Below are 23319 nucleotides of genomic sequence, written 5' to 3' on the forward strand. Positions count from 1 at the left end.
TGGGTTAGCCCTGTTGCCTCACGGCGCCGAGGTCCCAGGTTCGATCCCGGCTCTGGATCACTGTCCGTGTGGAGTTTGCACATTCTCCCCGTGTTTGTGTGGGTCTCGCCCCCACAATCCAAAAGATGTAAATGGTAGGTGGATTGGCCACGCTAATTTGCCTCTTAATTGGAAAAAATGAATTGGGTACTCTAAATTTTTTTTAAAAATTATGACACGAATGTATGGTCAGAAAGTCACCTTGGGACAAAATATTAATTTCAGGATTTCAGGCAAGGAGTGTAATAATATTTAGAGATAGTGGAGGGATCGAGAGAGCTGGGTGTCCATAGAACTTCTACAGCGCAGAGGGAGGCTATTCAGCCTATTGAGTCTGCACCAACCCTCTGAAAGAGCATCCCATTCCCCTGCCCAAACTCTGTAATCACCACCCTATCCCCGAAAACCCACCTAACCTGCATAGCTTTAAATTGTGGGAATAAACTGGAGCACCCGGAGGAAAGCCACGCAAGACGTGGGGCAAAAGTGCACGCAGAGGCACCCAAGGCCAGAATTGAACCCGGGTCCCGGGTGCTGTGAGGCAGCAGTGCTAACTACTGTGCCACCGTGCCGCCAGTATATGCATGTAAAATGGTTGTGTTTTCAAATGATGTCACTGAGGGGCAGTATGTAGGTGAGAGTTAGAAAGGAGCCAGTGACAGATTCCTGGGGGACACCAAACGCTGGAGGGGGAAAGAGAACCCATTGTTGATAATTCCCGGTTTACGAAAAGATGATGAGAAACTAACCAGGCAAATTCAATCATGCCCAGATGTGCCACGGAGGAGAGGCATTGCAGCAGGAGGATGTGGTCAATGATGTCGAAGGTTAGAGACAGGTCAAGAATGAGGAAGAACAGTTCACCTTTCTCCAAGGCATTTAGGATGACACACCCATCTTTGGTAAGTGCTGGTTTGGTTCTGTGGCAAAGACAGAAATCTCGATGGAGAGATTATAACATGCAGTTCAGGAAAAATTGTATAGGTACAGGCAGGCAACGGCATGCCCAAGGACTTTGGATGACTAAGGGAGTTTGGAGATCGGGTAATAGTTTACAAGTATAAAAGGATGAAGGCTTTTTTTTTTAGGGTGAGGAACCATGATGGCCAATTTAAAGGAAAGACAGGAAAGTCTCTGAGGAAAGCGATCTATTGATATCAGCCAACAGTGACTCCAGCAAGCACAGTTGCATGATTAGCAGTTTAGTGAGAATAGGGTGGAGGGAGGGGGAGGTGGGTCTCATGAACAGACGAGCCTGTAGACAGAACGGAAAGAAAGTAGAGCATGATGTAAATAGTTTTGGATCAATTCGCTCAAAAAAATCTTTAGACCTTTGATGTCAATTTCTTATTGTAAACTTATTTCATAATCACAATAGAATTTTATTTTAGAAAAATAACGTAGAAATGAAATGAAAAATGAAAATCGCTTATTGTCACAAGTAGGCTTCAAATGAAGTTACTGTGAAAAGCCCCTAGTCGCCACATTCCGGCGCCTGTTCGGGGAGGCTGTTACGGGAATTGAACCGTGCTGCTGGCCTGCTTTCAACGCCAGCGATTTAGCCCTGTGCTGAACAGCCTCTAGGCAGTTTAGATACCTAGATAAGGGGTTTAGGGATTTTAAAATATTTAAAATATCTCGAGGTACAATTATATTCCCATTTCCACACATATAGTTAAGTGGTTTTGAAGCCAACGACATACCTCGAAATTTGAGAATAATCATTCTAACACTTTAGATGCCAGCGCTGGATGTCTGGTCGATGTAAATTTGTCAAATGTTCTCAATTGTTTAAGTGGTACTCTCCAGTGAAATTTTAAAAATCTCCACTGCCGTTCGTACATTGAATGTATTGTTTTCTTAATATGGTTACTGATTTGAGTCAAAAAGATAATCCTAAAAAGAAAAGGTATTGCACTATTTAACTACACTGCAGTAGTTTAACAGATAGATGGTGAGCTAAAAGGCCCCCAAAACAGGCCACACACACAAATTGAGAAACCAAGAATTCCACATTAACTCAATCAAAATTACATGGAAAAAATACGCTGATGTTGTAGTATTGCTTAATGGACCTACAGTATGAAGACATATTGTTTGAAGGCCTCGGGTGACTGTCTGTGCGTGCTGAATTTGCACTTTCTCCCCATGTCTGCGTATGTTTCCTCCGAGTGCTCCAGTTACATCCCACAGTCCCAAGATGTGCAGGTTAGGTGAATTGGCCATGCTAAATTGCCTCTTGGTGCCCAAAGGGTTAGGTGTGGTTACTAGGTTACGGGAATAGGGTGGGGGCTTGGGCCTAGGTAGGTGGCTCTTTGCAAGTGTGTCTGCAGACCCAATGGGTCAACTGGCCTCCTTTTGCACTGTGGAGATTCTACAATATTGTTCAGACAAGCGTACTCCAGGGGTGAACATTAGTAACAAGAATTTTATAGTTATGTAATGATATGTATATTGACTGGGATGTAAAGCGTTAACAAGTTCATGATAATGATTCTTACCACTAGAGGGAACCACAGAACAGTCATCTAAATATGATGTGACCAGGGGACTCTGGGATTAGATTAGAAAATGATTAGATGAGAAGATGATTAGATGAGTTAGGAGAGAGCTGGAAGAGTGTCAGGCATAGAGAGCAGTTGTATACTTGAGAGTTCTGTGAGTTAGAGATAGCATAGTTTTATACAATAACCTTCTACTTTAGGAATGTGAACGCATCTTAGATAGTAGTGTAATAAATTTATAGTTTGTTTGTTAACAAAGCTTTGTGTTCTTTATTCAACACTACACATCCGAGCCATCCAGATAAAGCAGAATAGAGAATATAACAATACTGAAAACAAATTAAAGATCTACAGCATTGTCACGGAATGGAGATAATTGCCATCTCACATTATAAAATGACCTCTTCAGGCCAGCAAGTTGTTCATCTCTGATTGTAAGTACACTGTTAAAAAGGAAGCTGCACCTCATTCAACTGGGCATTACTTTTTCCAAGGATTCTTAGAGAGAATAATGGAAAAAGCTGTGAAGGTTCATGTCAATCTAGATGATTTCCACCTTCAAGGACTCCAAAAGTGCACCGAGGAGGAGCAGGGAATTATTGACAGAAGCTTTTGGATCTCTCCACTTAACCCAGCATGAATGGGTGGCAGAGGTTTTACTAAATAATGGTAATGAGCGCCACCATTGTCAGTGCAACCAGAGAATTTAGGCCATAACCTGAAATAATTTCACGGCAGGATTTAATCACCAGTTCACGGTCAAAACAGTGTGTAGCAGAAACCTGCCAAGGGTCCTTCGGCAGTACTTTCCAAACCACTGGTCTGTGTCACCTAGAGGAATAAGGGCAGAGGGCACTTATGAACGTCACCACCTGCAGGTTCCCATCAAAGCCACACACACCATCCCGACTTGGTATAGCACCCGTCCCTCACGGTCAGGTCAAAATCTCAGAACTCCCTTCCTAAAAGCAGAGTTAAGCCAATTAAAAAAACACATGGATTGCAATGGTTCAAGATGCAGGCTAACTGATGAGTAAAGAACCAGCGTTGACATGAGGGAATTTTATTTTATGCGATGAGTGGCAAGGATTCAAACTGCACTGCATGGTGTCACAATTCAATGATAAATAAAATTGCACAAAATGACTCCAGCCAGGGCCTTCAACTTATTACTGCAAAAACATTTGGGTATTTATCGGCATCTCAAGTTGAATGACAGTAGATTAGTTAGGAAACATGACGTTACTTTTTCAATAGAAATGTACTGAATAAATCACTGTTCTTCTGGCACCCTTTGCATACTTGAAGAGTCACATAGTCAAGTTAAAAAACCAATACTCCAAAAGCCCCATCGAACCAGCCAGTCCATGGCTGTCAAATGGTTAACCAAACATTCACTTCAGGCACTCCTGTGTTAAATGTCCATGGGTTTGATTGCAGGTCCCTGCTGCTAACTTGTTTCAGAGAGGGGCATATTGCAGGAGCAACACTGCGTTGGCCCACAGCTTTGTTTAAAATTCAATTCTAAAGCAGTCCAAAATATTTTTTTTTTTTTTTTTTTAAACTTCCACCAGTTAAGATTAGACTCCCAATTCCTCTTAGTCACAGAGCCATAGTAATTCAAACGTTTGCTATATTTGTTTACATTTGGAGCCGTCAGTCAAGCGTGGCAGCAAGACTAGGACTACAGGCTCCAGTCTGACAGCAGCCTGTGATCCCAGTCACACACCCACATGCCTGATGGACAGCTCCAAAGGTAAACAAACTTTACTGTCTTGGGTCTTTGGAAAATGTGTTTAAAAATGAAATAAAGTTGAGGCACTGAGGTTTTAAAGTCAATATTCCACAGCAAATAAAACTATATATATTTTTTGAGTGCTGGAGAAAGGTGGTTTAAAAACTATACATTCTGTTACTCCTTCTCTAAACTGATTTCTAGAACAATAAATTCCTGACAAAGCAAAAGGTGTTCTATTTCTAACAAAATATTTCTGGCTGCCGTGTACCTCCACTGATCAAAGGTGACCTTGTACTCCTGTATTATAGACTGTCCATTAATGACTTTTAGTCGCATAAAGGCCCCAGATTGTGCTCACACCCATTTCAGAAGCACTGCCGACATGCCATTTGCTTACAATGGCATAAATGGCTATGATCGGGTGCGAATTCTGACTAAACAGTGAAATCAAACAAATTGGAAATGGGTCAACTCCACTGAAGTTTTAATTGTGGGCCTACTTAGGCAGCGCATGAAATCAAGCTTAAGAAGGATGTCAAATGCCACTCTATTGCAGATCTGGCTCTAAATACTACTGAGTTTCAAGGGCCTTTATTGGCAGCTTGAAGAAGGATTGTCCAAAAACTTGCCCGACGTTCTCGTCTGCATTTGCTGGGTGAACTTTTCCTCGACCGTTTCGGAGGGGCCTACCTGTCCGACAACTTAGCTTGGGTGTCCTATGGTCTTGGATTTTGCCCCTTTAAGATTTCAAGGTTTCGATCATATGAATTTCAGAGGGCCCAAGACTAATTGCACATCACAGTCACAGAACTTTTCGAGCTGACTTTAGAAAGCACTAATTACTACGTTTGATAAAATATTGTCCTCGAAATAATGTGACCTGAAAATAATAATTTGCGATTAACAGATTAACGAGCGAGGCTGGAGTAGTCAGACAAGATAACACCAGTCCCCGTACTGTGAAAATGTTTGAATTAAACACAAACTTGAAATGCTTCGAAGGGTCACAATTCCAAGCACCAGAAGGTTAGATGTAAGGAGTTTCCAAGCTTTTTGTTTTAGGATCTGCTTACGCACATATCAAGCAAGCCACTGGCTATATTTAAAATGACCATCCCATTAATCTGCATATATCTCAGGCTGTAGACACCAACATTTCTGTCCTGTTCGAGATTCAGGATGTATTCACTAACTGAAACTGGACCAAAAATAGTCATTTTCCAAATCTCCCGGCCCCCAAAATGCAACAAGCACAAAAATGTCAGTAGGAAACATGAGCACCAATAGTTAGAGAACGTAGGAACACAATGTGTAAAGGTGACTCATTTTCAAATGGCCAGCTTGTCATCTACTTTGGCTACCTTGCAAAATAAAACAAGGAATTCTGTGTGCTTGCTGGAGATAAATAGGGAGGAGGAAAAACTACTCCCAAGCCACTAACAAGGATCATTGAAAAAGTGTTCTCATGATTAACAGCCTTGCCTCAGATATAAATATCTTTGTAACACTACAGAGGAAAGCTAATAACATGGTTATATATAGTTTAACGCTGAGGAAAGCTAATAACACTGTTATATATAGTCTAAGAAAGCAATTTTAAAGTTTGGTACACCATATTTTTGTTGTGCATCTCAAGAACCCCTCATGGGCCAATAGGCTTCCAATGTATTTATGACACTGATTAATTGTGCTACTTGGCAATGTCGCATGCCAAAACAAATATCGTCACGATTAAAATACATAATATCACTTACCTAGTCTTTTATTTATAAAAAGGCTGAACTCGGTTCCATTTACCTTGATTAATGAATTCTTCCATTTTGTCTTTAAAAGGCTGTAGATGTTCTTCTGGTGAAAGGCGGCAGACTTTTTCCATTTCAGACTCACAAGCTGCAACAAGAAAGATGAAAAGCCCCCTCACATGATTATCAAGTCAAAAAACATTGTGACTTTTACGACTTATATTTTGAAATGGGCATGCAGAATCATAGTCGGATCCCCAAAACAATATGCATGGTTATTCTAACCCAAGAGGTGACTTTTGATGGTGGTGTTAGCTTTATAAGCCAAGTGCTCACGGGATATTCACTCAAAACGTGCTTCTTGATACACATGACACCAGTTCTCTGATAACACATTCAGTTGCAGAGAAATAAGTGACTTTTTCCATAAAGCAGCAACACTCTTTTCTTTATCAATTTATTTCAGCCTAGAAGTTGGAGATAAAATAGATATCCTACACCGACTGTGCGTAGGATTAGTTTCTACGATGAAGTGGTGCAAAAACTGAACGAGAAAGATTTTATTCAGCAGTTTCAGGATTGAATGCCAAACGTATGGGGCGGGATTCTCCGGTCTCCGAAACGTGTTTTTTCCAGCGATGTACCACTCGCTGGTGGAAGGATTCCCGCTGTTTGCCAATGGGATTTCCCATTGAAGCCACCCCATGCCACCAGGTGCGCTGACAGCAGGAAAGGAGAATCACAAAGGCTGGAGAATTTCGACTGCAATTTTGATCCTCAAATAATCTAGTGGGTTGGTCAATGATGAACATGCCAATACCCATTGATTTCATGCAAATAAGATTACTTTCTCAAATGTTAGGGCAGCACAGTGCCGCAGTGGTCCCAGGTTCGATCCCGGCTCTGGGTCACTGTCCGTGTGGAGTTTGCACATTCTAAAAATGAATTGGGTACTCCAAATGTATTTTTTAAAAACTTCTCAAATGTTTCTGATGCATTTGGGTTTTTACATAATCCCATGACAATCCAACTAAAAGAGCAAGTCAAAACCGCTGCTTTCAAAATACACAAGAAAATAGGCTATATAATGCTCTGGAAAGGCATCCAACAGCATTTGCTGTTAATTGGACATATTCTAGGCTTTTAAAGTTTTTTGTGTGCTAATTATTGCTGAAAGTGCAAGCTGACAACAAGAACAACAGCAGGGAATCGGGACACGAGTGAACAGGAGAAGTAATTGCGTGTCTCCTTAACCAATCAGATTGCCAATGATTGTGTAAATTAACATTGGTAAATTCAATTTAAAATCAGATACAGAAAGGGAAATAAAGTAGAGGGAAAGAAAGATGGGATCGAGACACACTGAGAAAGATTCAAGGAAAAAATCTTGAACATTTCAAATGGTACATTTTTAAATGTCCAACAATGATCTGCAGGAGCAACACTGCGTTGGCCCACAGCTTTGTTTAAAATTCAATTCTAAAGCAGTCCAAAATATATTCCTCCAAACCTGCAGGAATGAGACCCCACACTTGTAATAATTAAAACTGATGCCAGAATTTAATCACATCATTAAAAAAGGTACTTGGACAGAAAAAGATAAGATTTAACGTCTTGCAGCAGGTTTTGTTTTGTATTGACCACAGAAATAATTAAGCATCACTCAGTGCATATCAAATGATCAGCCGGATTGTTTTCTTGAAACAGCGTTTTGCAAACAGTGGAGAGGCAGAACATGGACAGCAACCTTCGGATATGAACCAGGAATTTGCCCCATGCCTGAAGTTGCAATAGCATTTGTGGTACTTTTACAATGATTCCACTATTGCGTAGTTTAGAGAGAGCATTGCTGGGAATATTGCACAACGTCCTGTTTACTGAGTGCACAAAAAGGTTCATTATGGAAAAATAGTCCCAGTTGGCTGATTTTCCAGAAGCATGTTTTGTTTGTCCACTACAAAAAGAATCCTAACAGCTCAATTTCCTGGAAATATTCAAAACACTTGACTCACTGTAACAGAGCATGAACAATGGGGAGTGGCATTAGCCTCAATGATTATTTTGACAAAAATTATGGTACAATCCCTGCAGGTCAATTTTCATGTTCACAATGATCTGACGTTTGGCTCAACAGGAAATCATTAGAAAGATTGCAAGTGTCCAGAAAAAAAGTCTCCCTCCACAGAGCAAAACATACATAATTGAAAGCATTCTTCAGAAATAGTTCTATCAACTTCTTTGCACACAACGCACAGCATTACATATCAAGTGAAATATCTTGAATTTATAAATCACCTCGAATTACTCCATGGGGCCAGGCTGTATTTAATAGCTAATGTGCAAATAAAAATAAGTCTGAAATTCTGTAACCTGCAAGGCCAGGTGTTGGGCAGTGCGATTAAAACGATGGCTAGTTTCTTTTTTGTTCAGTGCAGACATGATGGACCCACTGGCCTCTTCCTGCACCACAACTTTTCTATGGTCAACAAAGGTTAAGCAGTTCTTAAGATTGGGACAAGTGATACACATGGGAGATGGGAGTTGGGTGGAGATGCTACACATGACCTCTGAAAAGATTTGAACTCGCTTAGTGAGTCAGTGTTTTTGAATATTTCCAGGAAATTTAGCTGTTAGGATTCTTTTTGTGGTGGACAATCAGATATGCTTTGGAAAAATCAGCCAACTGGGATTATTCTTTCCCTAATGGACCTTTTTGTGGGCTTGGTAAACAGGAAGTTGTGTCATATTCCCAGCAATGTTCTCTCTAAAATGTGCAACAGTGGAATAATTGTGCAAAGTATCAGAGGAGCCTCTCAAGCTTGTCCCTTTTAGGATATAATTCACATGTGGTATCAAAAATAAAAATGATTACACTGCACCATGTGCAACAAAGAGATCTTAAAGGTCAGTGATCATAATGCCCCTTTTTTCCGCAAAGCTTTGTTCAAAATTCTAATGCCTTCGTACCTTCCAAGACATTGTTTGAGACTTTATCATTCCTTCGGCTGCTTCCATCACTGGGGCTCCCCACTAAAGGGACAGGACTATATAAACAGCAAGTCTTGGCACACTCCATGAATGTCCATTGAGGTGTAATGAAACAAAATCTCCAAGTTGAAAGTCCTTGCGCATCCTAGGAGTTAACTTGGTAAGTCTCTTAATGCAGTTTGTGTAACATTAGCTTCAGTAAATCCCTTGAACTCGAGCCCTGATTTCCCCAGAGGAACACAGATCTCGGATACAAAATACCATTAGAGATATTTCAAATACAAAGTGCCACTATTACATATCCAGAAAGCAAAAAAAAATGACAAGCTAATGTACAGGGCACAAGACATAACCCTCCCTTAGTTCTGGCAAAATGCCAACTAACCGACCTTTCTTACAATGCTGAGACACATTTGCATTGCCAGCGCCCCCCCCAGCTTCAAAGAAAACAGGGAAGTTGGCCACACTCTTGCTGAAGTCAATTCCCAGGTCTGACCACGAACAAGATGAAATACTGTTTCTGCAGCTTGTGTCAGGTTTGATTGAAAAGATGCAGAGCGCCAAAGTTGGCAAGGCAAGAATGGGATTGGTAAGCCACATGAAGGCATGGGTCTTATTTATAGACAGAACAGAGATGGGTCAATAACTGTGGGTCATAGATTTAAATTATTGGCAATAGATCCAAAGGAGGCCCCCCTCCCCCACTCAGTTGCTGAGATTTAGAACATTCTATATAAAAAGTAGGGGAGCCAATTCCATCAATTATTTTCAAAAGGATTTGGGCGGACACTTAAATTAGGAAAGAGTTGAGGACAAATAAATCAACGGGGCGGTATGTGATAGAACTGCTCTTCCAAAGAGCCACCAGGGATATAACGGGCCAAGCAACTATGATGTTTAAACTGCACACTGGTTCTCTAATGTAAATGAAATCATACATAAACTAATGATTACAACATAAAATAAAGCAGAAAGACAAAAGCAAAAGTACTGCCAATGCTGGCAACTCTCAGCATGTCCTTTCATCAGCCCTCCAGCATTCAATGAAAGATTGTTGATCTGAAACGTTAATTCAAGTTCATAAATGCTCTATTTAAGGTACACCAACACAACAGGCAGGTTAAAATGGGCTGTGTAACCTGCCCATTGATCTGTTGGGTGAAGGGATCACCTGCTTCAGCAATAAGGCATAAAGGTCTGAAGTTCTCAAATCTACAGATAATTCATAACAAAAAGGAATATTAGGTTTAAACTTGAAGGCTGCATAGCATAGTTCAACATCAATATCAATCGTGGTCAGCTGTTCCTCAATTTGAGGATGACGTCCCCTCAGGGACTGAACAGGCCACGTAAAGTTGCCATAGATCCAGATGACCATAGGCTGATTTCCCCTTTGAGGGGGTAGCTGACTGGTGGTGATTAAACCTGAGGATCTCAACACCTCAGACGAGGAGCAAGGTTGAGAAGGCGAGTCCTTCATGAATAATCTTCACGAATAACAGGCCAGTACTCGACTAACAGATTGCTTAGCACGCGAGCAGGGTCTCATGAGCTGGTGGTATCAGAGAGTGTAGAATGCACTTCCGTTCCTTCTTTGTCACCACTCTGCCTAATTATTAAGATGGTGCATCAAAGTGTGATGCACCTTGTCGACATTCTGAACAATTGGTAGAAAGCTCCCATCCCCCAGACATTGAAGTCGATGCAGCAACGCTTCAAGGAAGAGCTTCAGGTTGACTTTGAAGTGCTTTCTATTGATTAGCATGAATACTGGTTTGACTCGTGTTTGAGTTCCTTTCCAGCCCAAGCCACGCTTATTGAAGAGATGCCAGGCAGGGAATGAAACATCTCCCGGGTATGTTATTCTCCAAGTCTGAATAACGATTGTAGACTTCCAGTTAACACAAATACTTTATTCAATGGGTTTGTTCTGTTTCCAGAGCTTAACTAGATATTATACAGTCAAGAAGTATGACCAGTGAAGCTAAGGTAAATTGCCTATGCTGAGCTTTCTGTGTGCTGCTGCTCACGAGCCCGGTGCTTCTGAAAGAGGCGGATCCTACCTTGGGCTGGACTCTTTATACCCATCTCTGATGCCCTCTAGTGATGCTGTGGCTGTTACATCTGTCTGCAGTCCCTGGTGTATGTGCAGATGTTGTACATATGTACAGATCACTACATCCCACCCCCTTGTATTGGACATGTTTTCTAGACTGGCCTCAAGAAAACTGTACACATCGAGTGGTGAGAATATGCAAACCTGCACACTGTGAAAATGATAAAAGTAATACAGAAACAATTAACTGTGTTGTGAGTCCATCGTGAGAAATGTCCATATTTGTCTTGTGGGTGTTGAAGTGTCGTTACAAATCTATCGGTCGGGTGCCTTACGGCTTCTGCTTGAGCGTCTTAATGGTGGTAGTAGGGATGATGGTTTGATGTCATCAAGAGTACTGTCTGGCATTGTGTGGCGAGGAACGTCCTGTGGACAAATGGATTCGGTCAAGTCCAGTGTGGGAAATACTGGCGTTGTAGGTCGAATCTCTAATAGATCCCAGCGGTTACGGTGAAAAAGTACCCCCGCAGATGATTTGACAATGTAGAATCGCGGTGCCTCCTGCCTGATCACCGTGGATGATTCAGACCATCCGCCTTCTGGGTCCCTGATTCTGATGGTGTCACCTATTGTCAGTGGCTTGAGTGGGATCGCATGTTGATCGTAGTATAGTTTTTGTTTGGAGCAAAGTGCCCGCATGTCGTCGAGAACCGGTGCGTTGCCGGGATCTCGGAATTGCTTTGCCGGTAGGGTTGTCCGGATGTCTCTGCCGAAGAGCATTTGCGCTGGCGACAGTCCTAAGCTCAATGGGGTTGCTCGGTACGATAACAGAGCTAGGTTGATGTCAGAACGTGACTCGGCTGCTTTGCTGATGAGTCGTTCAATGATGTTCCATTTGATTGCGGGTAACGATTCTGTGTCGCACCATTGTCTGACCTTGACCTTTTCTTGTGTTTGTGGTATTGATTCTGTATGTCATCATTCATGAAAGCTGTTTTACTTGTTTGTTCTGGAGCAGATGTGAATTTGAGAGATTCTTTATCATGCCATGGCATGTTTGTAGTCTTGACATTGTTTCGCAGTGTGCTGTGGCATTGTCCTTCACGTGCAGAGTTGTACCATGTTGTACAGGTCATTGATTCATTGTTGTTGTTTCTGTCGTTTCTGTCTTTGTTGTTTTCGTTGTCGTTCTTGTTGTTCTGTTTGTCGCGCTTGTTGATTCGGTTTTTGTTGTTTTCGCTTTTTTTCTTGTTCTTTTTCTTGTCGTGCTTGTTGTTTCTGGGATGCTTCTTGTTGCTTTTGTCATTCTTGTTGCGCTGCATGTTGTTTTTGTTGTTGCTGTTGTTGTTCTTGTTTCTGCTGTGCTTCTTGTGGTTTTTGTTGTTCTTGTTGCGCTCAATGAGTGTGCCATGTGGATGATTGGAGTCATTGTCACAGTTATTGGTGTCAGTGTCCTTTGTGGTATCTGCTACATTGAGCGTTTCTTTTTGAGAATTGAGAGAATGATCTGATGTTGCATTGATGTTGGTTACATCAGTTATTTGTGGTGGATTTGATTCCTCTTCTTTGCTTACTTGGTACTCCTCTTCTAGAGTCATTTCTGGTTCACTTGAATTATCATTGAGTTATTGGTACTCCTCTTTTGGAGTCATTTCAGGGTCACTTGAATTATCATTGATTTCTTGGTGCTCCTCTTTTAGAGTCATTTCAGGTTTATTTGAATCATCTGTGATCTCTTAGTGCTCCTTTTCTGGAGTCAAAATCTTCACTATTTCATCTTGTTGTGGGTTGTGGTGCTCCTCTTCTGGTGCCGAATCTTCAGGATTTCTATTGACGTGGTCTCTCTGGACTCTTGGTGCTCCTCTTCTGGAGACAAAATCTTCAAGATTTCAATTGAGGTGGTCTCTCTGGACTCATGGGTGGCCATCCTCTGATTATTGAGTGCTTCTGTGCAGACGAGCTGAGATATGTCAGTCTCGCTGTGATCCTGCACATCCTGTATGGGAATTGTGATTTCTTAGTCACTTGTCTCACATACAGTGGGTAGACATTCAGTGTCTTCTTCTGGTGGCTCAAATAAGCTTGATAGATCTTCATGGTCTTGTACATGCATGGCGTTCGCCATGGAGTGTTTGCTTGCTTCCATTTTTGAGTCTGTCACCAAGCTGTCTGTGGCGGCTTGCATCACTCTCCATGTAGAGGCTTGCGTCTCTCTTTTTGTGGAGGCTTGTGTCGCTCTCTTTGTGGAGTCCTTCATCGCTCTCTCTAAGGAGTTTGTCATCGCTCTCTCTGTGGAGTCTGTCATCGCTCTCTTTGTGGAGTCGCGCAGTGTTCTCACTGTAGAGTCAATCTGTGCTCTCTCAATGGAGTAGTTCTGTGCTCGCTGTGTGGCGTTGTCTTCGTCTTGGGTATTGCTGTCATCCCATGTATCGGCGATCTGCCATGGCACCATGGTATTGGATTCATCTACCATGAGAAGAGTCATATTGAGCTTTTCAACCGTGTTGCTGATGTTGTGATCAGGATCTCCGAATAACTCAGCCATGTCGGAGTAGTATTGTGTGTATTTTTCGATAGACAAATCATCGCATTTTGTTTCGGAGTTGTGATCGTTCTCTTCATGTTCAATGAACAAATCATCTTCTTGTTTGGAGGCTGGGATCCTTCGTGGTGCGTGGACCACTCTCTGTTTCTTGGCATCAGGCAGCAGCATAATCCTGCACTCACAAGTCGGGATGTCATATATGCTGGGCTGAAGATTTCCCAATCTGAAGAACTCATCGTTGGGGTGTTCACGGTACAACACCTCTAGTTGCAGTTCAGATTTGGTACTGGGGTAGCCATCTCCCAAGATGAAATCTTCGTCTGAGTCGTAGTCTACAAGGACCATATCATCTTCTAGGGCGGTGCTAACTGCTTGTTCCAAGGTGTTGTGAAAGTTATTTTCAACTGCTGGTGTAAGTTCGGGCTACGTTCTGTCTTTTGAGGCAAGAAAATTGGGTTTTGCAGCTTTAAATTTGTTTTTGTTCATTTTCGTGCATTTCCTTTTTAAGTGGGCATGGTCCTGGCCCTCTGACGCCATGATGTCATGCGTAGGACTCGATTGCCCATGCACACTCTGAGTTTCCTGTACTGTGCGCTCTTTTCGCAACTGCGCATGTGCGGCTCCTTTCTCAAGATGGCTGCCGCTCAGAACCTCCGTCTTCCTCCAATTCAATCCTGCCGCCACCTCGTGGTGAGTGTTCGTGCCATTTTTACCGATTTCGTTTTCTAAATGATGATTCTGTGTTGGTAGAGACTCAAAGTATTGATTTTGTTTTTGTTCATAAGCAAGGCATTTTTGTATAGCAATTTCTAGAGTTAGATACTTATTTTGTGAAAGTTCTTCCCTCAAATTTATATCAATTAATTGATGCATTATCACAGCATCTCTGAAATCAGCATAATCACAGCCTTGTGGTATTAACTTGAGATTTGTAATAAAATCAGAGATGGGCCCTCCGTTTCTCTGACAAGAGTTAAATCTTTCCAGCATCTCACCAGAGTGACTCTTAGTGTTCACCAAATTTTTTGAGTATAACTTCTAATTTGTTGTCCTCACCTTCTAAGTAATTAAAGCAACTATAGATTTCTCTAGCTTCATGCCCTCCTGTTGAGAGTAGTAGGGCTATTTTCATTGCGCCAGAGGCAGTGCTTAAATCATTAGCTGTAATAAATATTTGGAACAGCTGTTCAAACATTTTCCAGTTATAACTTAAATTACCGGCTGTTTCCAGCTGCCATGGAGTTCCAACAAGTTCCATCGAATCAATTAGTCGTCGAGGATCCATTTGCTGCGAAGTCTTCCGCAGTCGAATATCCGGTTTAAATTTTTCTTCTCTTGCTGGTGTCCAGCTAGCTTTCTGAAATTACTCCTGGTATCATATGTTATTCTCTATGTCTGAATAAAGATTGTAGACTTCCAGTTAACACAAATACTTTATTCAATGGGTTTGTTCTGTTTCCAGAGCTTAACTAGATGTAATACAGTCAAGAGGTATGACCAGTGAAGCTGTCTCTGTCTGCTGCTGCTGCTCACTTGCCCTGTGATTCTGAAAGAGGCGGATCCTACCTTGGGCTGGACCCTTTATACCCATCTCTGATGCCCTCTAGTGATGCTGTGGCTGTTACATCTGTCTGCAGTCCCTGGTGTATGTGCAGATGTATGTACAGATCACTACACCGGGAAAAGGTTGGTGGTGGGTATGGGGACAGGAAGTGAAGGGAAGGAAAAGCGGGAATTGCACCTGACAAGTTCTAATGCCCTTGTTGACTGGGAGACATTGTAGCGGCAGCCAACCTGTCCTCCCTCCACTGCAGAAGAATTGCAAAAGCCACACAGATGGGGACAACTTAGAAAAAGTAACTTGTCCAGAAAAACAATAATAATGTTGCAGCAGATATTTTTAAAATCTAACTTCCTTTACGGACCATATTTTTGAAAATTAAGAATAAAACAAAATCAGCCTTTACACCCCACGCCGTGGCATTGTGGCTGGGCCATTCGGGCTGAGTTTGTGAATTTTAAAGGTAGCAGGATATGAATTGGAGCAGTAGCAGAGAGGTATTTCAGAAGAAATTGTATCAAACAAGCACACTCTGTCACAGTGACTTCAGTACGTGAACATTTGACTCATCGTCAATGCAGCCATCCTTAGGTTTCCCAGACTAAATTCCTACCCGAAAGTGTGTTGTTAGTCTGATCAAACTGCATTTAGCCACAGATGTTTGCTAAACATGGAGAGAAGGAGACAGGCAGGCAAGGCAGGTTTTCCAGTCTGTTTGCTCAGTTTTTGCAGTCATTTATCTAAATGAGGAACGAGGCTGCAGAATCTTAGATCAATATAGTCCATCAAAGATTTTTTCCCCAGGATCTTGTACAATTTAAAAAAAGAAACAATTTTGCAAACGGAGGAACAAACGGTTGCTTCACACTTGAACCAAAAAAAGAAAACTACCCCAGATTAACATCATGAATATAAAGTTTGCCTTTTTAAGAAAAGTTCAATTAGAACTAATTCAAACACAACTTTTAGTTAAGAGTGCTATGAAAATGCAAGACTTTTCACTATTATAGTACCTTGTGCACATGACATAGAAAATGTTCTGAGGTGCTCCACTAGAACATAACAGGCAAAATTTTACACCAAGCTCAAAGAGGGGATATCAAGAGAGGTGACGAAAAGCTTGTTCAGAGTTTTAAATTCTTAAAGGAGTGCAGCAGAGAGACAAGGGAATTCAGTACAGGAATTCCAGAATTTAGGGGTAGTGGCTAAATTCAAAACAAACAGTGGAAGGACAAAAGGAGCTGGGAGGTGCAAGAGGCCAGAGTTGGAGGAACACTGCATTCTTGAAGGGCTGGAGGAGGTCTTGGAGATGGGGAGCGACAGGGCACCGTGTAAGCAGCACTCTGTACAAAAGAGGCTATATGGAAAGTTTTGGAGGAACAAGTTCACAAGTGGTTGGAAGATGTGAGCCTGGCAGAGACAGCGTTGGAGTAAACTGAGCCACAGGCTGACAAAAGGCAGGAAAGGCTGGTCTTCATCTTCTCACCATATGAGCATATCCTTTTTGCTAAACACACATCAAGTCACCTCATGAACCCATTTATAACGCCTTTCAACAGCTTTCAAAGCATACAGTGACAGGAATACCTACTTTTATTTTCCAGTTGTATTGTCTAATTGTGTTGAGAACCACACCATTTAAATCGAGGTGAGATGATCATGGCACAGCTGATGTTTTATTATATTAAAGCTGCACTTTCCAAGACAATTCAAGAATAGAGGGAGCTGGTACAGTAGCATGCAATAGTAAATCCTCAGCTAGTCATATATCAGGCTAGATAAACTTTAGTATAGGCGGTAAATCATGGCTCTATTCCCTTCTGCAATGTTACTTTCCATGTTAATATGTAAATATGTGCAGCTTGCCACAAATTTGACTTCACTCTTGGAAGCATGTCTGAAGTTGGGAATGGGCAGTGAGCAAAGTGTACCAAAAATACCAGAAGCAAAACGTGCGCGAGAACTAGTCCCAGTCAGAAACTGGAGTGACTGGGGCAAAGTTTAAAACAAAAAGAGTAACAACATCACCCAAATTGATGGAAATTAAAACTGCACAACTTTCTAAAAAGAAACGAGGCTTCAATTTTAGGATTAACAAATGCCTATTTCTCCAAACACATTCCAGTACTTGACAGGAAATCAAAAGAGCGCTGCAATACTCAGAGGAATAATCCAAGCCATGGGTGTCACAAGAATGACTTGTCAGTGGTCTATGTTGGTAGTTAGTATTTAGAATCAGAATTCCTACAGTGCAGGAAGGAGGCCATTCGACCCATCAGGTCTGCACTGACCCTCTGAAAAAGCACCCCCAACCCAGGCCCACTCCCCCGCCCTATCCCCATAACCCCACCTAATCTGCACCTCTTATAATAATAATCTTTATTGTCACAAGTAGGCTTACATTAACACTGCAATGAAGTTACTGTGAAAAGTCCCTAGTCGCCACATTCCGGCGCCTGTCCGGGTACACAGAGGGAGAATTCAGAATTCTCAGTTGGTACGGGAATTGAACCCAGGCTGCTGGCCTTGTTCTACATCACAAACCAGCTTTCTGATGACCATCAATTTAGTCGAGTCAGTTTGTACCAAAGAACAGTGGCTTTAATCAACTAGATGTGTGCCAACCTGTAGCTTCTCCCGCACCGAGAGCCTGTCTCAGATCGGCCGGTTATATACCTCCTCAGAGGGGCGGAGGCACAGACGGAGCCAACAGCAGCAACAACACAACAATTCAACAGCAACAGTAGCAGCAACAACAGTAAGTATATACAATAGTATAGTCGATGACAATAGTAGTAATAGAACAACAGTGAGTATATACAATAGCCATACGTGGCTCACCACACGGTCTAGCGCACTGAGCTAAACCAGCCACTTTGGACTGTGGGAGGAAACTGGGGCACCCTAAACAGGTTGAGATGCACTTTGTTCTCCTGATTCAATTGTTGCCTCCGCATCCAATTTAAAAGTCATGGACATGGAGCACTTTTAACATCGTAAAACGTCCCTAACTTCACAGGAGAGATTACAAGGCCAAAAAAAAATTCAACATTGAATGACATGAGATTATTTGGACAGATGACCAAAAGCTTCAAAGAGGTAAGCTTTAGGCATGCCTTAAAGAAAAGGAGAGAGTTGGAGACACTTTCGGGAGGGCATCCAGAGCTCAGGGCCAAAGCAGCTGGAAAAGGAGGAAGCACGACAGCTGAAGCAAAAGAGAAATGGAGAGACAGATACATGTTGAGCTCAGTGAGATTGTTGAAGATAGAAAGTCAGAGCTTAAACTGCTATAGTGTAGGACTACGTGACTGCAGTAGTCATGGGGAGGGAGATGGAAATACACAAAATAATTCAAGTCGCCTTATGGTCTGCCGCAGAATATTAAAGGTAACACCACAACTCCCAGCAGATGTGTCAACATTAGCTACACCAGGGCAGTAAACTTTAAGCATGCAATATTCATGTCTTTGGAGACAGAAATAAGAAATATCCCTGCTATGCCAGGAATTAAATACAGGAACTTCACCAGGAACCTAGTTTAGTTTTTAAACTTTCAGATTATTTCACATTGCATTTCAGATACACCTTTATGGCTCTAAAAATGACTCTTTTCAGAATCACACAACGAAGAATGATGAACACATCAGGGCAGAATTTACCGCAGCTGCCAAACACATGGCATCCAAAGTTAGATTTATCCGTACCCATTTAATTTCCGATTCAACTTGCATGGCAGGTTGCTCTAAGTAGATGATTAAAACGGAGCCAATACCCTCTAAAAGGGCATCCCGGGCCTTGTGATCAAGGCATTCTACAAATAAGAGGCCTTCCCTTTCAAGATGGACATGAGGAATCTTTTCCCTCGGAGGGTCATCAGTCTCTGGAAATCTCTTCTCCACGAGACAGTGGAAGCTGGGGCAGTGAATTTCTTCAAGACCGAGTCAGATGGATTTTTGATAGACACGGGGGCAGCGAGGAGGGAGAGCTGATCGGAAAGGAGATGAGACCACAGCCAACTTAACAACAATTATTAAAAAGGAAATATGGTTTGACCAATCAGCATGCCATGTTGAACCAAATCGAGGGTGTTAACCAATCATGTCTCCAAATTGTTATAATTTGAACAGTATATGGAATAGAATGTATGACACAACAAATCATTGGGAGACTTTAATTTTGTTTGCTTCTTTCAATTTTATTTTGGGATAGGGATTACAAGAAATGTGTTGGGGTGTTGGGGGGGGGGGGGGGGAAAGAGGGTCAAAGCTGTCGAATTTGCAAGAGACAGATTTTCTAAAAGATATGTTGGCTCTCCTCAAAGATTGGTGATCTAAAAACGTTGCTCTGCGGGTTGAGTTGATTTAAGTCATGTGGTGATTGCTGGAAATTCCAGTGTCGAATAGAGCTGGTGCAAAAAGCCATCAGTTGCTGTGACTGCTGAGGAAGGATGCTGACAGCTGTGGACGATCAAAAGCAGATCAGGTTGCTACACAAACTACATGTCAATTGCTTCTAAGAAAGGCAAGATTGGGCTTCCACAAAGCTATGACATGTGGAGGTGAAACGGTCGTTGGGAGCTTAATTCAAAATCCATACAGTAGTTCAATGCTGTTCCTTCGTCCATTACAGTCGACCTATATAAATCACTCCAGACCATCTCTCCCACCCCAAAGAAAAAGATTGAAAGACAAAGAGTGGTCAAGTTGAAACCAGTTTTGCACAATAACTCATTAAAAGCAATCACATTTGTCATATAGTAAAGATATTTCCCCTGACATTTAAACTTGCATCAGAATTATTGCCCAACAAAAGCAAACAACACCTTAATCTTTTACCATTATTATTTTAAAAGCTAAAGTGTGCTAATTTTCAACAATGTCCCATACAGGATACATTTTGAATGAAAATTTAATTTGGTGCTTCGGTTTTCTCCCACAGTCCAAAGCTATGCAGAGTAGGTGGGGTTACGGGGATTAGGCGGGGTGCTTTTTCAGAGGGACAGTGCAGACACGATGGGCTGAATGGCCACCTTCTGCACTGTAGAAATTCCAAGTTCTCAGGTTCTACGGTTGCTTCTTAGTATCCAGAAGCAGGTGGGGTTACTTGGATAGGGTGGGGGCATGTGCCGAGGTAGGGCACTCTCCCAGAGGGTCAATGCAGACTCGATGGACCAAATGGCCTCCTTCTACACTGTAGGGATTCTATGTTATTATGAAACATAAGCTAATGGAGGCAAGTTACGTGTCTCAGTAAAATTCATTTAATTCCCAGGATTTCTCTTTCCTCCTTTCCCCTGGAATGACAAACTACTTTCCCCCATAAGCTAATAGTCAAACATTTCTGAAATGTGTTAACCTACATACCTTACTGACATCACTGCAATTGATGAGATTGTGTGTTTAATAAACTTAATGCTACATATCCAAAATGCACAAAATGTTTCAGTGCAATTGACAAACTAATGCATGGAAAAAAAATCTAATTGAAACATAGATAATTATTATGGTACATATTAGTCTCTTTGTCAGTGCATTTATGATGTTAAAACAAAGGCACATTAGAAACGAATAACTTAATAGGAATGGAGTGGCAGCATGGGACAGTCCAGTCAGGTGGATAGACAGCTCCCAGAGAGCGAGAGCTTGCTCCCAGTGGCAGGGTGGGGGAGGACATATTCATCATGATCCATGGAGGTACCAACGACATTGATAGGATTAGAGAAACGTCCCTGCTTGGAGAATATTAGCAGCCAGGGGCTAAATTAAAAAACACAACCTCGAAGGTAATTATCTCTGGATTATTAATCTTTTAATGTCATAAGTAGGCTTTAAGTAACTGCAATGAAGTTAATGTGAAAATCCCCTAGTCGCCACACTCCGGTGCCTGTTCGGGTATACTTAGGGAGTATTCAGAATGCCCAATTCACCTAACAAGCACGTCTTTTGGGACTTGTGGGAGGAAACTGGAGCACCCGGAGGAAACCCACGCAGATATGGCGAGAACATGCAGACTCCACACAGACAGAGATCCAAGCCAGGATTCGACCCCGGGTTCCTGGCACATGCATGGATCGAAGACTGGTGTGGGAGAAATTGATTTCAATTCATGTAGGGCTCTATTCTCCCCCCCCCCCCACCCAAACGGCAGGTGGAAGAATCGCTAGGGCGCCGCGCGAATCACGCCACACCGCCCCGACCCCCGCACGAGATTCTCCCACCCCTCGGAAACCAGCGGCGCGCGATTCACACCAGGCCGCTCGGGGAACCGGCGAGCGGCGATTCTCCAGCCTGGATGGCCTGAGCGGCCACTACGACACAATAGGTTCCCGCCGGCGCCGTCCACCCCTGGTCGCTGCCGGCGTGAACTCTGCGTGAACGCTGGGGGGTCGGCCAGTGGGGGTGGGAGGGGGGCTCCTTCACTGGGGTGGCCTCCGATGGGGTCTGGCCCGCGATCGTGGCCCACCGGTCGGCGGGTCAGCCTCTCCCCCCGCGGGCCTACCTCCTTCTGCGCGCGGCCCCAGAACACTGGCCCAATGTTGGTAAGGGGCCGGCGTGCGCAAGACGTTCCTCACGCATGCGCAGGATGGCACAGCCCAACTGTGCATGCGCAGGATTGGGCTGCCCCAAATGCGCACCCATTTGGCGCCGCGTAAGGACACTGGAGTGGCGTGTACCGCACCCGTGCCGGCTCCCTGTGGGGGCCAGAATAGGTTGTGCCCGGGCCCTGTTCGCACCGTCGATATCCATATCGGAGAATCGTCCCCGGGGTAGTTCAATTCATGGGGCGCGATTCTCTGACCCCCCCACCGGGTCGGAGAATCGCCGGGGGCTGGCGTGAATCCCGCCCCCGCCGTGTCCCGAATTCTCCGCCACCAGAGATTCGGCGGGGGCGGGAAGCGTGGAAATAGCGCCGGACGGCAGGCCCACCCCCGGCAATTCTCCGATCCGCGATGGGCCGAAGTCCCGCCGCTGTCAACCCACGCCAGCCGGCGTGGATTAAACCACCTTTTGAACGGCGGGACAAGGCGGCGCGGGCAGGCTCCGGGGTCCTGGGGGGGTGGGGCGGGGCGATCTGGCCCCGGGGGTTGCCCCCACGGTGGCCTGGCCTGCGATCGGGGCCCACCGATCCGCGGGCGGGCCTGTGCCGTGGGGGCACTCTTTTCCTTCCGCCTTCGCCATGGTCTCCACTATGGCAGAGGTGGAAGAGACCCCCTCCACTGCGCATGCGCGGGGATGCCCTGAGTCGCCGCTGGCGCTCCCGCGCATGCGTCGCACGGCAAAGTCATTTCCGCGCCAGCTGGCGGGGCGGAAATCAGTCCGGCGTGGGCCTAGCCCCTCAAGGTGAGGGCTCGGCCCCTCAAGGTGCGGAGAATTCCGCACCTTTGGAGCGGCGCGATGCCGGACTCATTCGCGCCGTTTTTGACGCCGGTCGGCGGTCATCGCGCCGATTGCGGAGAATCCCGCCCATGGTACCAGTAATGGGGGAAGGTGTGAGCTCTACAGTGGTGAGGGTCTAATGTGAATCTGGTGGCCCAGTGTTCCAGCAAATCATATAACTAGGAAGTTGGAAAGGTCTTTAAACTAAATGATGGGAGTGAGGAATTACGTGAGGGAAGAAATTGTCATTATGGAGACGTGGCTGCACGGTAACCAAAGCTGGGAATTGAATTTTCAAAGGTATTCAGCATTTAGGGAGGATGAGCAAAAACGAATATGAGGTGGGGGGTAGCACTATGAGTAAAGGACGACATCAATACATCAATGAGGGAGCATCTTAGATCGGAAGATCAAACTGGAGAATCACTTTGGGTGGAGCTAAGAAACATCTCGAGGTAGCAAACATTTGCAGGAGATGTTTACAGGCAATTATTGGTAAGGTAGAGCAGGCATAAAGTAAAGGTTCAGGCAACAGGAAATTCTGTAATCATTGGAGACTTCTATCTACATATAGACTGGGTTAACCTAATTAGCACTAATGCTGTGGAGGGTTCATGGAATGTATATGGGATGGTTTCCTAGAACAATCTGTTGAGTAACAAACTAGAGAATAGACTATTTCTGATCTAGTATTGTGCAATGAGAGATCCCGAGTCGTGCGCGGCGAGGTCAATAGATAGTGCCCAGAGTATTTCTTAAATGGGTGAGAG

General features: G+C 43.6%; 1 protein-coding gene across 1 annotated transcript in view; it reads right to left on the reverse strand.

The window, feature by feature from the left end:
* The window catches only part of LOC140426604 (formin-2-like), a 594930-nt gene that overhangs the window by 160590 nt on the left and 411021 nt on the right, over positions 1-23319 (reverse strand). The window contains exon 14 of the mRNA XM_072511575.1: positions 6079-6171. Within this exon, the coding sequence (XP_072367676.1) occupies positions 6079-6171 (93 nt within the window). The remainder of the gene's footprint in view (positions 1-6078; positions 6172-23319) is intronic.

Source organism: Scyliorhinus torazame, chromosome 1 (assembly GCF_047496885.1).
Source record: "Scyliorhinus torazame isolate Kashiwa2021f chromosome 1, sScyTor2.1, whole genome shotgun sequence".
Taxonomy (NCBI): Eukaryota; Metazoa; Chordata; class Chondrichthyes; order Carcharhiniformes; family Scyliorhinidae; genus Scyliorhinus; species Scyliorhinus torazame.